This window comes from Camelina sativa, chromosome 19 (assembly GCF_030686135.1).
Source record: "Camelina sativa cultivar CO46 ecotype springtype chromosome 19, ASM3068613v1".
In the NCBI taxonomy this organism is placed as follows: domain Eukaryota; kingdom Viridiplantae; phylum Streptophyta; class Magnoliopsida; order Brassicales; family Brassicaceae; genus Camelina; species Camelina sativa.
In genome coordinates this window covers 404,958-421,326 of record NC_141898.1, presented here as the reverse complement: position 1 = coordinate 421,326, position 16,369 = coordinate 404,958, and the positions used below count along the sequence as shown (strand labels likewise).

At 37.2% G+C, this 16,369-nt stretch overlaps 6 protein-coding genes across 7 annotated transcripts; 4 read left to right on the top strand and 2 right to left on the bottom strand.

The window, feature by feature from the left end:
* The first annotated feature begins 1,089 nt into the window (after nt 1-1,089).
* LOC104767282 (glutathione S-transferase T3-like) lies at nt 1,090-2,052 on the top strand. Its single transcript, XM_010491326.2, has one exon. The coding sequence runs from the start codon at nt 1,090-1,092 to the stop codon at nt 2,050-2,052; it is 963 nt and encodes a 320-aa protein (XP_010489628.1).
* An 891-nt stretch (nt 2,053-2,943) lies between these two features.
* Nucleotides 2,944-3,321, top strand: LOC147920021 (uncharacterized). The gene has a single exon (XM_087503097.1). It carries the CDS (start codon nt 2,944-2,946, stop codon nt 3,319-3,321), a length of 378 nt encoding a protein of 125 aa, XP_087359223.1.
* A 236-nt stretch (nt 3,322-3,557) lies between these two features.
* LOC104763743 (phosphoglucan phosphatase LSF1, chloroplastic) lies at nt 3,558-7,178 on the bottom strand. Of its 2 annotated transcripts, none has more exons than XM_087500727.1 (10): nt 6,750-7,178; nt 6,520-6,626; nt 5,482-5,938; nt 5,315-5,383; nt 5,090-5,211; nt 4,770-4,985; nt 4,557-4,662; nt 4,316-4,428; nt 3,979-4,123; nt 3,558-3,852 (listed from the first exon to the last, which is right to left on the bottom strand). In XM_087500727.1, the coding sequence occupies exons 1-10, from the start codon at nt 7,050-7,052 to the stop codon at nt 3,733-3,735; spliced, it is 1,758 nt and encodes a 585-aa protein (XP_087356853.1). In that variant the 5' UTR covers nt 7,053-7,178; the 3' UTR covers nt 3,558-3,732. The 2 variants fall into 2 exon arrangements, with proteins under 2 accessions (XP_087356853.1, XP_087356854.1); XM_087500728.1 differs by having other exon boundaries at nt 5,482-5,954; nt 6,750-7,164.
* A 168-nt stretch (nt 7,179-7,346) lies between these two features.
* On the bottom strand, nt 7,347-8,271 carry LOC104767281 (uncharacterized). The gene has a single exon (XM_087500734.1). The coding sequence runs from the start codon at nt 8,233-8,235 to the stop codon at nt 7,516-7,518; it is 720 nt and encodes a 239-aa protein (XP_087356860.1). The 5' UTR covers nt 8,236-8,271; the 3' UTR covers nt 7,347-7,515.
* A 3,202-nt stretch (nt 8,272-11,473) lies between these two features.
* Nucleotides 11,474-14,352, top strand: LOC147920020 (uncharacterized). The gene is made up of 2 exons (XM_087500739.1): nt 11,474-11,607; nt 13,547-14,352. Exon 2 carries the CDS (start codon nt 13,569-13,571, stop codon nt 14,127-14,129), a length of 561 nt encoding a protein of 186 aa, XP_087356865.1. The 5' UTR covers nt 11,474-11,607; nt 13,547-13,568; the 3' UTR covers nt 14,130-14,352.
* A 160-nt stretch (nt 14,353-14,512) lies between these two features.
* On the top strand, nt 14,513-16,362 carry LOC104763741 (universal stress protein A-like protein). The gene is made up of 4 exons (XM_087500740.1): nt 14,513-14,921; nt 15,333-15,454; nt 15,605-15,723; nt 16,049-16,362. The coding sequence occupies exons 1-4, from the start codon at nt 14,741-14,743 to the stop codon at nt 16,155-16,157; spliced, it is 531 nt and encodes a 176-aa protein (XP_087356866.1). The 5' UTR covers nt 14,513-14,740; the 3' UTR covers nt 16,158-16,362.
* The last annotated feature ends 7 nt before the right edge of the window (nt 16,363-16,369 follow it).

Below are 16,369 nucleotides of genomic sequence, written 5' to 3'. Positions count from 1 at the left end.
TTTGTTAGTGTTAAATTTGATTAGAATGAAGTGGTTTTATGTTGTGTTTTGTTAAGGTCTCATAAACCGTATGTTGGTGTTGTTGTCTGATTGTAATTTAATTAGTGGTTGTAATTGTTTGTTGTGTTCAAGTTTGTTTAGAATAATGTGGTTTTGTGTTGTGATGTGTTAAAGTCTCATGAACCGTGTGTTATTGTTTGGTGACTGATTAATAGTAACCGGTTTTATGCTCTTTTGTCAATGGAAGTTTTATTACAAGTATGTGGTTTTATGTGCTATTGTGTTCAAGTCTAATGATGAACCGTGTTAACTGGTTTTGTGTGTTTTGTGCGAGGTGTTCATGGAGTCATGCAAGTGTACCACAAAGATGTCGTATTGAGCGAAGAGAGGTGTGTTTGGGCCAAGGCCTCTGTTGGGTGTGTTACTCCAAAAAGTAAGCAACTCTATATTTCTGATTTTGTAATTTGTGTTAAGTTTAGCTTTTTGACTTAGTTCTAACTGTTGTCGTTGTCACTTAAACAGGATACAAAGACGGTTGTGCTAGGGTGAATGGTAGTGGTTCTCTTGATGGTGTAGCACATCTACAATCCTGTTAAGGTGTGTTATTTTTATACTACATTTTAATTCTCATAACAAAATGTAATAGTCGGCAGTTTGATTTTTAAAAATGAGAAACTTAATTTTCACTCAATGATTGTTTTACAAATAAATCTTGACATTAACAAATAAATCTTCAGTCCATGATTGTAATTTTAAAAACTTTTGACTTTAACCATTGCTAAGATTTGATGTTGTAAAAGGTGATATGGCTTCTGCATTTTGAGTTGTCTAGTCTAGGGGATATACTGAAAAGTAAAAAGTGTATATCTCTTTTTAGGACACTCATTACAAATTTGAAAACTTTTAAACATTAAAAACTTTAGCTCAATATCCGATCAAAACTTTAAAACATATCATTATCTCTCTTTAACCTATATATAACTTTTGTCCTTAACCACAACAGTTAAACAAACATTTCCCATTTGTAACAACTCATTATCTTTCTTTAAGCAAACTTTTAAACATATCTCTCTTCTGTAAAACATATCCATGGATCGTAGCAACCCTTATAGTGTCCCTGCTCCTTACTTTGTAGACCTGTTGAACTCTCAACAGGACTCAAACACTTCTGAAACTCCTCATGTACCAAATACCACAGAAACATCTCAGCCTACTCAGTTTACCACATCTTTCCCCTCTCAGCCTTTCCAATTCCTTTCGCAACCAGTTCACTTTAGCTCTTCCATTGTCCCTTCCGAGTGTATTGATGTTAGTTTAGATGAGAATGAAGACGAGGGAGGTAGAGAAAGTAGAAAGAGGTGGACTACAGAGGAGGATGTTCGGCTCATAGGCGCTTGGTTGAACACAAGCAAAGATCCGGTTGTGAGTAATGAACAGCGGTTGGGTTCCTTTTGGAAGAGGGTGTCAGATTATTACCAAGCAAGTGAGGGAGCATCCGGGACCAATAGTAGAGGGCTTGTTCAGTGTAAGACTCGGTGGAATAAGATAAACCACCAAGTCAATAAGTTTGTGGGCTGTTACACACAAGCGAGTGCAAGAAGAAAGAGTGGAGAATCGGAAGATGATGTGTTGAAGGTGGCATATGAGATGTACATGAATGACATGAAAAAACCGTTTATGCTAGCGCATTGTTGGAGGGAACTCAAGAATGATCAGAAATGGAACTCGGAGGGTGGAACCTCTAAGAAGACTAAGCTTGATTCAGAAAGAGTTTACTCATCCAACTCAACAAACGATGGCATTGAGGAGAGGCCTCCGGGTGTTAAGGCGTCCAAGAAGAAAGGTAAGAAGGCGGCAATGAGTAATGATGGTGAGGATGTTTCAGCGGTTAAACTAGATAGGATTATTGCCATGAAGGAAAAGGAACAACAAGCTAAAGATAGGCAAGGCAGAATGAGATTGCTTGAGAGTCTCCTAAACAACCCTAACCTTACACCAGCTCAAGTAGAACTCAGAGACAAGCTAACTGACCAAATGTTGTCCCACACATAGGTTCTTAATCTGTCTCTTTAATACACACTCAATATTTTTTTTTGTTATGCATACATGTTTGGATTCGATTAGTGTTGGTTATGCATACATGATTGGATTCGTTTTGTTTTGGTCAGTTTCTAATTGGAACCTTAATTACGTTTCAGGTTGTTGGGGTCAAGTTGACATATGATATAAATGTACGGTTGTGAAGTTGCACAAGGAGCATCCATGACGGTGGACCTCACATAGCAGTATTTTGGCTTTTAAGCATCCGTGAAGGAGGACCGCATGTACTAGTACTTTTGGACGTTAGCAAGCGTCAATTCGTTGTTTGTATTGTTATCCCTCGTGATCTCTTGTTGTTTGTACTCTCGTTTCCTTGTGTTGTTTGTATTGTTAAGTTTTAGGTGTTTCTTCTTCTATATATTGAAGAGACATTGAGCTCATTCCTCACAACTCAATTTCTATCTTTTTCAATCTCTCTCTCCGGAGTTCATTTTTTTTTTTAGTTGGTCTAAACTTCAACAAATCAAGCATTTCTTGCAGAGAACTTGTTTCTTCTTCTATCTCTTTCTTAAGTTTGAAAAATCAGAACATATCTAAAAACCCCTTTTCATTACCCCAAACAAAACATCAAAAAGATTGAATCTTTAAAACCCCAAAAAAAATCAAAGAAGATGTCAAATTGGAGTTCAGATGAAGAAGTTGATGCAATGGTGGAGGAGGAAGTTGACAATATGGTGGAGGAGATTCAATACCAATGCACTCACATAGAAGATCCACCATTGCCAGTTTTCAGAAGAGTCCACATTAATAGAGACCGGGAGGGGGGGCCATATACGGTTATGGAATGATTATTTTAGCGAGAACCCGACTTACAATCAAAGTATGTTTCGCCGTCGCTTTAGAATGTACAAACCGTTGTTCCTGCGCATTGTTAGTAGTATTGAGAATGGAGTTCCGTACTTCACACAAAGACGAGATGCAACTGGAAGGCTTGGTCTATCAGCACTTCAAAAATGTACGGCAGCTATCCGTATGTTGGCATACGGATGTGCAGCAGATGCACTGGATGAATATCTACGTCTGGCTAAAACAACCGCCCACAAATGCCTTGAAAAATTTGTAGACGGAGAGATAAATCTTTTTGGAGACGAGTATCTCAGAAGACCTACATCGGAAGACCTCCAACGATTACTGAATATTGGAGAACATCGCGGTTTCCCCGGAATGGTAGGAAGCATAGATTGTATGCATTGGGAGTGGAAGAATTGTCCCACGGCATAGAAAGGACAATATGCATGTGGATCTGGAAAACCGACAATCGTACTAGAAGCTGTGGCATCGCAAGATTTATGGATTTGGCACACTTTTTTCGGACCACCAGGTACATTAAATAATATAAATGTTTTGGACCGTTCACTAGTGTTTAATGATATTGTAGAGGGCCGAGCTCCGAGAGTTACCTATGTTGTCAATGGACGAAACTACGTCGACATTTTTTCATGCAAACACACACAACATAATGTCAACACTCTCTTGTCACAGAGTGTGTCGAATGTGGCTTTTATTTATTCATCCGGAGTAAAAAATGAACATAGGGAATGTTTTTCACAACGACATTAGTAAGTACCTTGAGGAATGGATAGAGACAGAGGAGTAGATGTAATATTTTAACCTATGCCAATTTAAGAACTTCTACTTTGGGCATAGTCTTATTGGACAAACTGAGAACGCGATACATCGAGCTGCTTTTGCCAGCCTAAATCTTTCGCTCTCTGTCAAAACTCTCTCGATCACCTTTATGATATTTGCATCCTGCAAAACATTGTAAAAGTTGCTTCAGATATATGTCTTGAACCAATCAGGCAAGATATAACTTGGAACACTTATCCAAGTTTTTCCTATTGTATGAAGAAGAGACTACTGCATTGTAGGAGTAACCTTTCTTGGTTGTTGAATAGTAGGCCTAACGTTAGCAACATCACCAACTATAATTATATTGTTCGTGTTTCCTCGGTCATCCCTTTCCGTTGGTGAAGTTGTTGAATGCCTCCAGTCACCATTGATTATGTACTTGTAGTAGTATCTGCCACATTGTCAAATGTCAACGATCACCAAGTTATATGACACAAGTGCATTTTCATAAGTTTTCAAACTATAATACCTTTGCGATCCCTCAAAAGTCACAATTAACATGCAGGGAAAATTATGGGACGTTTTTCTGTTGAACCTTGAGCATATAAGCATTAATGGGAAAGGTAAAAGAAGAATGACTTACTTTCCTTGTGAAAGTCTAACTTCAGTTTCAAAACGTGGACCGCCCTTGTGCGTTGCTTTTATGGGTTCTTTCCAATTTCCTGTGAAATCTCCAACTAGCAATACATCCTCCCCCTGTAATAGAGCCATCCAAGGTGTAACTTAAAACACAGAGGCCAGTCCCATTGGTTTCTCAACCCTACAGATCACGAGTTCCTAAAGAATTGCAGCAAACTAGTAAAAGCATGTAAAGCAATAGTCACCTCGTGTCCATTCCACACAAAGGTTACAGAATGTGTTGGATTCCCATCATGTTTGCCATCTTCCACCATTGCAATAAGATCCCATGTTGCCCAAGCAATTGCAGGTCTGTGAAAAATTACATATAAGTCGACATATATATACATTAAAACAGAAAAATAGTCATCCATGGTCTGCAGGTTAATGGTCAAGACAGAGATGAGATGGATAAAAACCTGTCAGGTTTGCAAGCGTGCAATCCAGTAACGAAACTATAAGCAGCATGGAGAGAGGTATCAGTCATCCAGTGCAGATAAGCGATCACACAAGCCGATGATCGGTCAAAACCAGTGGTACAAGTTACAAAGACACGATGGTTCTTTTTAAGTAACCGTAGTAGAATCCCGACACAAAGTGGGAGTTTCTTCCTAAGATCAAATGAATCTGCATCCCTGGCACGAAAATATCAAAACTCTATTAGTCTTGTCCACAACTGATTAGAGCGCTAGGAAAAGAAAGCACATGATGTGCCTCATGGCGATATGACTTTGCTTACTTTATAGGATAGTTGATCATTAAGACTTCAGAATTCTGGCATGCATCATTGATTTTTTGTGAATCGATTCCCCAGTTTTGAGCTTCAGTTCCACCTTGGAAATTCAATATGGCAGTAATTCCCTGTAGTATAAAAAGCTTGATCAGTTAAAACTATACTTGCAATTCTATTATTGCACACCCTAATAACAATGATCTCAATAGTAAGGTCATATAGAAGACTCACTGCTTCCGACAAATTTTCCACATCCTCTTCTGTTTGTATACACGAGCCGACATATATTTGCTCTGTAATCTGAAAAAGGCCAACAAGAGAAGAATGGTGTTGAGAGAATGAACAGAAAGAGGGAAAATGAAACAAGACTAATCCGGGAAAAGAAAAGAATTTGAGACCTTGCTGTAGCGCATTCCAAGAGCATGGTTATAAGACAGCTCTCCTTTTGATCGGTCAAGGGCTTTGATGTATTCATCTAAAAGGAAATTACCATAACCCCATTCCCCATCTCCAGAAACTTCTTCTGAAAAGACACAGATGAGTGGACTGATAGGTGGAGAAAGAATGTTCTTCTGTGTCCCTGACTGAAAGGAATTGCTCTGTCTGGTCAGAAGTTTCCATCCCTGAGAAGTAAAAAATTTCGAGGAAAAAGCAGCATAGCCAGAGTTTCCATTGCCTTGAGAGGCTCTCAGATCGGAGGATAAAAGGTTTTTGTTCCAAGTAGCAAAGGAGACACGTCCTCTGTTATAGAGCAAATCAAGGTCGCTCAAATGGAGCAGATACTGGACTGGAAATGGAGAGAATGGTCTTTCAAGAACAAGGCTAAACGATCCTGTTCTCTCTGCCAGCATCTTCCTGAATAAATAAAAAACTGGAAGAAATAAAAAAGAAAAATTCAAAAACAATAACACAATGGAGTCAGCATTCAACTCACAGCACTTCGCATTGATATATTAATATTGAAAAATCCAGCTACGACTGTTAGATGTTAAAACCATACAAAAAAAAGAAAAAAGAAAGATGCAAACATGAGTGTTTCCAGATTAAAACAAGACAAGTTAGCAAATTACTAGTAATCCTACCATCCAATACATGGTAAATATCTCTAGCCAATAGTTATGAAACAGAGTGTTAGCAACACCCAGTTATAAAGACAAACGTAATGGTATGGTTGATTTACAGGAGCAATCAGATGGCAGAAGTTTGCAAGGTATCAATCAGGTAACTCAGATCAAACGCGGGTAAGGACTAAGCCGTGACTAACTAGTCAAAAAGCAACAAGAGCAATAGAAAGGCATAGTTAAAAGAAGCCTGGACAGTATCAATCAAGTAACGTCAGAGCATAGTCGGTTAAAGGACTAAACAAAATCCATGTTAACTAGCCATCAGACTCGTGTAGCAGATAGAAACGAAACAGGGCATAGAAAATGTCATACTTGGTATCACCAAAATCGTTGATTTCGACAAGAATGCCACCAGAAGAATCACTGGCCTTCTTTAGTGTATCTCCAACCATTATGATTCTTGCCTTCTCCGCATTGCTCTACGGAAAACAATTTATAACAATGGGACGGGATGAGGCTAAGAAACTTTCACCAAGAGAAGCTAATAGAGAGAGAGAGAGAGAGAGAGAGAGAGAGAGATGGAGAAATAGTAGAAATAATACCCCTTTTTTGATGGCGTGGACGAAGATGTTGCCATCCGCTGAAAGAGCGAATCGAATCCCTAAGGGCTTCTCAAGGGTGACCATATACTCATTCAAGTTCATCTTGAACGGAGATGAAGACGAAGACGACGACCCCGCTACGACTCTGAGAAAGAGTCTTCGTCTGTTGGATCCGACCTTTTCCCTAGAGCCAAAGTAGGCGATTCCTCCTCTTCCGCTGCGGAACGGCGATCCGGTCAGAATAGACGGAGGAGAAGATCGTTCGAGAGCTCCGAAACCGGAGATTTGTTGAAGAAACGCCATAATTTATACCAACCGGAGATCCCAATCTCGAGCTCGAGATAATGAATTGAGTAAAAAGAAAAAAAAAAAAAAAAAAAAGAGGCAAAACTTCGAAACTGTGAGTGTGAGCAGCGGCGAGTGAGAGAGAGAGGGGGTAAGGAACTAGTGGTCCACGTGTTTTTCACGTGGGTCCCTCTTTCTCGTGGAAGTATCTAGCTTCTTATTTTAACACGTGTCTTCTCCTTTTTATTTATAAAACCAAAATAGAAAATAAATATCTTAACCCCCCCCCCCCCCACCACCAGTTTCATCGAGTCAACGAATTGAATTGGACTTTCATTAATATATGTATCACCAAATTAACCAAAGTTACATTACATGCAAGTAGAAAAGTATAAATTACAGAGTAAGTAAAGTTTAAACAATGTAAAGTGTGCCTAACTGCTACAATAATAATAATAGTTTAGTGTTGTAAAGTCATTAATTAACGACGAAATCCTCGAATTCCGGCGAATACTCCGATCAAATCTTGCTTGTATGGCAAGTAAGATTTTCTTCTCTTGTTTCCTTCCCCGACCTTATACGACGCCGTTTTCTCCTTCTTCCCTTTCACCGCCGGGGCCGGGGAGCTCGTCTTCTTTGCGTCTCCCCCGTCGCTGTGGCTCCTCCTCATAAACTCCTTTAAATTGCATCGTTTCGATGCGCTTGGGGCCAATACGACTCCGTCGCTATGGCTTCTCGTTAGAAGCTTCTTTAAACGGCTGCGCTTCGAACCAGCCGCCGGAGATCTGAGCGGACTCCACAGACAACTCCCGGAGTAACTCTCCGATATATTCTCAGCGGCGGCGGCTTCTTCGAAGTCATCATCTTCTTTCTTGTTAACGACGAAAACGACGTCTTTCTTGAAGGGCGGGAAGTGGACGAAGGTGTCTTCATGCAACGGCGACGTTTCAAACTCGAAGTCAGCGTCTTCGACGGAGTCAGCTTTAGCGGATTGATGATGATCTGCGATATTGTAGCTCATCATCATCTGGCTCTCGCGGGAAACTTTAACGGCGGCGGCTGCGAAGTCACCGGAAGCGTAGCAGCTGAAGTCACCGGAAGCGTAGCAGCTGAAGCTTGGGCTATACGACACCGTTGAGGAAAATTCATGCATTTTGTTGTCTAGTTCTCTCTCCACTAATGTTGCCTTGTTCTCCTCCATATCTCTCTCCCTCTTTAACCAACCGTGTTGTCTGTATCTTTGTGTGTCTTGTGTTGTAATATTTATACATAAAACGTGGTCTCGCTTTCGTGGTCTTTGTTTTATTTTATGGTAAGTTTAGAGACACGTACGTACGTCAATGCTGACGATTATCGCCATCCTCAAATTATGATCCATTTTTTTTTTCATCAACCAACCTATAATATCTTAGACGTCGTGTAATCAGATTTGACATAATCATTTTGCGATTCTGTCATTTCTTTTAATTAATATCTATGTGAACACGTGATTCATTTCTCTATTTTAATAGACTCTAATCTATATTCATTCATATATATATATATATATATAATCATATGATCTGCGATTGACTTTACAAATATTTTTATAAGTGTTTTTTTAACTTTTTACGTTAAATTAGCAGTATGTACTTATATTTACCAACAAGATTAAACTACAGCAATTGATTATCAATATAACTACCACCAATTATTGTTACTATATTTTTGATTGGAGTCCAGTATGTCGTAGTTGTTATTCTCTAAGATTTTTAAAATTGCGTAGTTGAATCAAATATATATTGAACCTCTAGCGAATTTATAAATGATGTTTCCGATAACCCAATTGATTATAACAACTTTGCAATATACATATTCTCGTCGGCACTAAGATCTACATGACGACGACCCAAGACCAAACATTCTTATTTGATATAATTGAGCATACAAACAAGCATGATTATTATAATATTGCACCACATGCTAATATCCATTTCCTCAACCGATAGCAACATTGAAGTCCATTTTGGCATGTTCTGCTATATAAACTATACATTGTTACTTGCTAGCTGTTGGAATTCTAATCTGTTATATATATATATATATATATATATATATATATATATATATATATATATATATTCTCTTACGAATAATTCAAACATTGTTATTTTTTAATTATCAATAAATATTCCATAAAGATTGTTCTCCATGTTACACTTCTCTGTTACATGTGGAGCAATGAGTTGGCATGCAGCTTAAAACTATGTATAGTCAATTTTTTAAGAGACTTTTAATTCAGTCATATTTTTTTTTCCTGTATATGTACGGCTCCCAAATACATTCTATTTGATTATCTGTAGCCTCATCAAGCCCAAATTTGCCAAAACTCAGGGCCGTCCTTCTCCAGAGTCCAGACCTAATTCTTAGCAGTTTCTGTTAACAAGTTAAGATCAAATATTTCCACATTTGCTGTAAGCTTTTGGACTTTAACATGAGAACCAAGAAATGTAGTTGTACGATGTTATCAAATATCTCTTTTTCTTCTTCTGTGTGACTACTTCTAGACAATGATGATGATATTTCATGGTAAATGGTCTGCCAAGTTACCACATACGACCTATTTCTCGAATAAAGTAGTATAGATTACGTGATGGAATGTGATCATGAGACAGAAATTAATAAAAATCGATCTATAGTATATATATATATATATATATATATGTAGTTTACATTCAAATCTAAAAGCATGAGTTGAAGAAGTATTGTATTCGACTAAATTTAACCACCTTATTTTGTTTCTTCTATGCTCTCTAGTTTCTAATCATATTCTTTTGTCAAAACTTTCTCTGTTTTTCTGATTAGTCAACCAAATTTCTGGAAGTCTAAATTTAAGAAGAATATTTCATTATGGAGGAACGCGTAAATACATATATATACACGTATAATATGAAGTTATGAACATATATTAATCACACACATCAAGCCACTAATTTGACAAAGATGGCTAGTTGTATAATATATCGTCCGTGATTATTATTAAATTATTAGATTATGGATTTTCGAAATGTGTCTGCATGGACGATATATCGTGTTCTTCCTCACGCCGTTTTGACTTCTTTTCTTTTCAGTCAAACTACAAAAGGAGATCGATCGTGTTCAAAGGAAGAACAAATGCATGTTACTGCAGTGATCAGTGACGCAAAACGCAGATCGCGACTCTTGTTGTAATAGGCAAAAAAGAAGACCGTTGCGTTGCGTTGGGCCTGGGTTTGGTGTGTGCGTGTCACTGACATACTGACAGATTTGGACGGTGAAAACTTTCTTACCTAAAAGAATTAAAGAGCATCTCAGTTGCTGATGTGGCCACCTTTAAATACGACGCACGTGCATGGCTCAAGCAAAGTGCTTACAAAGGCAGCAAACATAAGGGAAGGAAAAGGCGTCAACGACGCTCACGACGCACAGTATTATTTAATATCCTAAACTTTAATTTTGTCTACGTAAAGTTTTTGCGCAAGTACTCAAAATCCATATTAAAACTTTAGAACTCCAAAATACTCCTACTAATTACGTTGACATATATGATTATTCTACTTATAAATACATCCAAGTGGCTCACAAAGTTCTATATATTCTCATATATGAGACCCCTGACTAATCCGACGAAACAATTTATGTATTAAAGGTAGAAAAAACAAGATATCGAACCACAAATTTAAATATTAGGTAGTCCCATACGAAATTTTGGAGTGCTATGAAAAGTATTTTAATTTGTTCGTTTCTGATTAAATAGGATATTTTCGTTCGTTTCTTATGCTATGAAAAAAAATGGATAAAATACGAATTGCATAGGAATGCACATAAGGGGCCGAGTTCCCATAAGTTGATTCTCTCTGTCTTGGGGACTCATCAAACACAAAGTTCCGATATTTCCTGTAAACCCGTTTCCAACCAAATATATTGGGTAATTGTAGCATTGTTTATAAAACCTAGTAATTAAGTACCTAACCGGTACCCCACTTGAGGATTTATAACCGAGTTATTTAAGAAATTGTAAATATAAAAAAAATTCATATAATTAATTACAACTTTCGTATAGTAAAACTGCAAATACTCTTTTCACTTAATAATTTAGGTAACACCGTTACAGTAGTAGTATATTATATGTTCATATGTGTAAAAAAAATATTGATGCTTTAAGAGAGCTTTTGTAGCTGCTAAAATGGATTAAAATATTCATGTAAGACCCTTACACATATGAGTCTGTATCCTCATGCGAACAGGAGAGAGATAGAAAAGAGATGATTTTCAAAAGATAAACATAGAAAAAGAGAAACTCAAATTAATCAAAGATATAATATAATGTGTATTTATAGATCAGATCACATCTTTAAGCTTCTTCTTCTCCTTCTTCTCCTTCTTTTCTCGTCTACTCTTTTTCTTCTCAAACTCAGTAGAACAGAAACTCTTACTATAGACCAGAAAACAGATCTGGGCTTTTGTTTTTGTTGATGTCTTCATACAGGGAAGGATTTCAATCAGGATCCATGGCTTTTGAGTAAGTTAATCTATTACACGATCACAAATTAAGGTATGTAATCATTTCGATAATCCTCCCCTTGATGTCTCCATTGTTGTTTCCTCTATCGGGTTCATTGATTCATCAAATCTCCTTTTAAGATAATTTTATAGGCTAAAATCTGTTGTGACTGACAAAAATAAATCATTGTTAACAATAATGCTTAGTTAGGTTACATTATCCGTTTGGTAGGCGTTTCATCAATTTATAAGAACAGTACTTAATAGTACTATATATACAACAATAATAATGTTCGGATTCAGATCCAAATATTGCATGTTTGTTGGTAGTAATAAAAATACAATTCTTTTATTTATATACATTACCTAGTTCAACACAGTTTTTTTGGTTGTTTTTTGGTCTTTTTATTAGCTAAATACAGTTTTCCTAGTGTGAAAAAGCATAATGTGTCTACCTACATAAAGAGTGTCTCACCATAAATCAAAATGTGTGGTTTTTTTTTCTTTAAGCACACCACACTAGCAGCTACACTGAATAATGAATATTGCGCTAACTAACTTAATTAGTTTGTTGGGTATTTAGTGGTTAATGTTGAATTTTGCATCAAGTTCTCTCCTTTGACAAAACAAAATGATGGAAAGTAAAAAAAAAGGACCTCTAATCTAATAGACAAACTGTATAAGGTTCGTACATGTCAGTCTATTATTTAATTCTACAACGCCGAATAATTTTTTGAATTTTTGACTCGCCTTTAATTATGTACTTTTTTTTTTTACCTCATACAAGTGAAAAAGGGACAATCGTACTTTTCACCTTTAACTTTCCTTTTTAGTATCATATCGAATAAAAAGATAAACCATTTCTTTTCCAGAGATCGTTTTGTATTTTCAAAATATCTTCTATTCTTTTTTTCCTGATAAATGCTAGCTAGTATCACGTAAATCATTTACAAATCTAATCGTTTAAAAATCCTAGGGGTATCCTACTAGATTATTGTAGACACTATTTTAATCTAACGTGAATAATAAAATTTTCATTTGAATATTTTTGTATTGTATTTACTTGTAGCTTTGAAATGGGCCACGTAAATGGGCCATGCTAAGACCCGACAACCCATGTGAGATATGATCTCCGGCACTATAATCCACGTTGTCTCACAGATATCTCTAATTTTTTTTTTTTAAACAATATCATCGTCTTAATATTTTAGGAGCGTTAATTAATTTTGAAAAATCAATAGGGACTGGACTGTATATATTTTAAAAGCTACCACAGTACCATAAGATTCTTACCATAAAGAGCCAAAAATATAATAAGATTTTATTTACCACATCTCCAGATTAACAGCTTTTTATATATATATATCTATCTTGTTTTCTCCACTAAAAAGAATACTATTACTATTATTTTTCCGCTATCGAACAAAAAAAAGCTTCAGATTAATCTCCCACGCGCTCGTTCGTCCCAACACTTATCATTATTTTACAAGGTAACCAGACCAGTCAACAACTTGACCAACCCAATCTCAGTTTAAAACTAACTCCGATAGTATTTGACAGAACTGTAACGTTGACATGTGATCTTTTCTTTCTTCAACTGGTCACACAAAAAAAAAAAAAATTGGCTACACTCCTACAGAATAATCGTTGATGCAAAAAAAAAAGAAAAAAAATATCAGAAAAAGTGAAGGCAGTGGCTAATACGCGCCAAAGTGGGAGCGTGAGTAAGGTTTGAATGCACCTGAAACTGTCTGGTCAATAAGTTAAAGTGCATGGGAGAAATCTTTGTTGCTGTTTCCTATCTCTCTCTCCCTCTTTTTTTTTTTTTTTTTTTTTTTTTAATATCAAGTAACAACAAAGTGTAATGATATACACACTCGTATATGGACAAAAATCTGTATATTGTGATGGACGCAATGAGTAGTATCATGTAAACCGTATAACTTACTAGTAAGCTTGATTTTGTTTTTTTTTTCTTTTTTTTTGGGCAGGTTAATTTTATAAAATTTTAAAATGGAGGAGGAAAGCCAAAAGCCGCATCGAGTTTCACGTAAATTAGAGCAAAGTGGATCCCACTGTAGTAGTCAAGGAGCCGATGAAGAGCCGAGATCAGCCAGATGCTCCCGGAAAAGGTGCCGGTCTTGGGTGGCGGCGGGGATCGCTGACTGCGTGGCGCTCTGCTGTTGTCCCTGCGCGGTCTTGAACCTCCTCACCCTCGCCTTCGTTAAGGTCCCCTGGATGATCGGGCGGAAATGTATCGGCCGGAGTAAGAAGAAGGGGAGGAAGCGGGAGGATCGTTTACATCAGCAGCAGCAGAAACGGAGGTCGGCAGAGATGGTGAGCGGTGGTGGTTGTTGCGGTGGCGGAGATGACGACCACCGGTTTGTGGTGGAGAGAGATGGGAGTTTGACGAAGGAAGAAGAAGAAAGAAGGGGGGCGTCGTTAGAAGGAGAAGAGACGAGGATAAGTGCGAGAGTGGAAGCAGAGAGAGTTTGGTTGGAGTTGTATCAGATTGGTCATCTTGGCTTTGGTAGAGTCTCCTTCACTGGAATTCAATCAATTCATCATCAGTAATCAATTAGTCATTAATAGAGAGAGATACATATATTAGCTAGGCGTATCATTTCCAAAACAACATCAAAATAGTAATTATATACATAAGAATGTTTTGTGAAATGCTTTTAGTGCAGCAAATAAAATTCCACAATTTCATATACCTAAGTCACAAGCTGTATTATCATTCATTACATTATGAAAAAGAAAAATGAAAATGTAGATACGTATGTTTGTTTGTTTGTTTGGTTGATTGTTTTCTATACATATAAAAACATATGTAGTTTAGATATGATGGGCTCATTCGTTCGGGCCCATATTGTAGGGCTTGCACAATGATTAGCAGAAAAGGGTAGTTTGGGACATTTAGTTATAAGAAGAACTACTACTACACTTTTGTTGATAGCTGTCCCGTAACAGAAACGCTGCGCATTGTACCAGACATACGAAATCAGGCAGCTAAAGTACGCATGTGGTATACGTAGTGCGCGCAATAGCTTAGAATAGTTGTCTTGTCTTCCTCACATCATATATGATCTGATCTGACCAAGTAGTCGTTTTCCCCAAAATAAAATTAAAATACAACAGAGAGACGATTTGCTGAGAGAGAGAAGAGAGGCGATTCTGGTGATATGGGGAGCGAGCAGCCGACGAAAGTGATGGTGGCCGTGAACGGCTCGACGATCAAAGAGTACCCTCACCCTTCGATAAGCAGCAAAAGAGCTTTCGAATGGACTCTGGAGAAGATCGTCAGGTCCAACACTTGCGATTTCAAGATTCTCTTGCTCCATGTCCAAGTCCTCGACGAAGACGGTTCGATTCTTCTTCTTCATCTCTCTCTCTCTCTCTCGCCTTCTTTTTTTTTTTTATTTATCCTTCCTTGAATATTATTATATGACATTGTCTTAGGATTGGGGGATGATAATGTCGGTCGGTGAGATCATATCTTTCTCTGCTTTTTTTTAGTTATGTTTCGATTTTGGCTTTGATCTTTACATTTAAGCGGTGGGTATGTGTTGCTGTTGCCAGTTTAATTACCATATTCTTGAAGAGTTCTTGTTTGTATCATGAGAATATATCTGATGCCTGCCTTGATTGTTGTGTTGGGGAGATATCTATATGTTAGAGTAGAAGATTCTTTCATGCTACTTGTTTTGTTCTGTTTATGAATTTGTCTAAGTTTCTTGTGGTGTTCTGTTTTTTCTTTTGTGAATTGGAAACCAGGTTTTGATGACGTTGACAGCATTTATGCTTCCCCTGATGATTTCAGAAGCATGAGAGAAACTAACAAGGCTAAAGGTCTTCACCTTCTCGAGTTTTTCGTTACAAAATGCCATGAGATTGGGGTAATAATTAATACACTCTTTTTTTTTTAAGTTATCCTCCTCTGTCTTTTTGCTACTTCCTCCTTTTTTTTTTTTTTTTTTTTTTAATCTCCTTACTAACAACTACTATAAGTAATCTTGTGAAATTCATGATCATTGCAAAACTTGTAGGTTGCTTGCGAGGCCTGGATTAAGATAGGTGATCCCAAGGATGTTATTTGCAAAGAGGTCACCCGAGTCCGACCTGATTTTCTCGTTGTTGGAAGTCGTGGTCTTGGCCGCTTTCAAAAGTGCGTACAAATTCTCACACTCCTCCTACACATGATTTATTCCTGTTATTAGACTGAATGATGAAATTACCAAATCCGGCTGTCATGTAAAGGATTACTGATAGATAGGATTTTCTCTTTGACAGATATTTGAGTTTGAATAGACTAGTAGATTAGTTCAAGCCTCAGACAAGAACAGTGGCCAACAAGGGAGTTGTCATATTTCTAGGTTATACAAGCATTGCGCTAGGCATAGATAAGAAGATTATTTGTTTTGTAATAATATGTCGACTGGAGTCTTATTATGGGTTTGGTCTTCTTCTCACTCTCTTGCATTGCTTTGCAGGGTCTTTGTGGGGACTGTGAGCGCGTTCTGTGTGAAACATGCCGAGTGTCCTGTTTTGACGATCAAACGCAATGCCGATGAAACTCCCAGTGATCTAGCTGATGACTAAATTATAACAACAACCTCCCCTTCTTTGATTTATTGCAGAGAGTGCTTTTATTTTGTGTCCAATAATCCAAATTCATACCTTTAATATTTGTTATCTCTGTGTGTGTTTGTATGTATGTGTCGTGCAGTCTGCTATTTTTTGGAATTGGTTTTCAAACTTAAACCTACTGCTATATACAGTATTTGATTTATGTTTTAACTTTTCATATATAC

Excerpts from the sequence above, each read along its gene's own strand:
- LOC104767282 (XM_010491326.2), top strand. The coding sequence starts at position 1,090 with ATGGATCGTAGCAACCCTTATAGTGTCCCTGCTCCTTACTTTGTAGAC.
- LOC104767281 (XM_087500734.1), bottom strand. The coding sequence starts at position 8,235 with ATGGAGGAGAACAAGGCAACATTAGTGGAGAGAGAACTAGACAACAAA.
- LOC147920020 (XM_087500739.1), top strand. The coding sequence starts at position 13,569 with ATGGAGGAGGAAAGCCAAAAGCCGCATCGAGTTTCACGTAAATTAGAG.
- LOC104763741 (XM_087500740.1), top strand. The coding sequence starts at position 14,741 with ATGGGGAGCGAGCAGCCGACGAAAGTGATGGTGGCCGTGAACGGCTCG. Across the intron at positions 14,922-15,332 it reads CCAAGTCCTCGACGAAGACG|GTTTTGATGACGTTGACAGC; the intron begins GTTCGATTCTTC and ends ATTGGAAACCAG. Across the intron at positions 15,455-15,604 it reads CAAAATGCCATGAGATTGGG|GTTGCTTGCGAGGCCTGGAT; the intron begins GTAATAATTAAT and ends CAAAACTTGTAG.
- LOC104763743 (XM_087500727.1), bottom strand. The coding sequence starts at position 7,052 with ATGGCGTTTCTTCAACAAATCTCCGGTTTCGGAGCTCTCGAACGATCT. Across the intron at positions 4,663-4,769 it reads CACGCTTGCAAACCTGACAG|ACCTGCAATTGCTTGGGCAA; the intron begins GTTTTTATCCAT and ends AATTTTTCACAG. Across the intron at positions 4,429-4,556 it reads TTGTGTGGAATGGACACGAG|GGGGAGGATGTATTGCTAGT; the intron begins GTGACTATTGCT and ends GCTCTATTACAG.
- LOC147920021 (XM_087503097.1), top strand. The coding sequence starts at position 2,944 with ATGTACAAACCGTTGTTCCTGCGCATTGTTAGTAGTATTGAGAATGGA.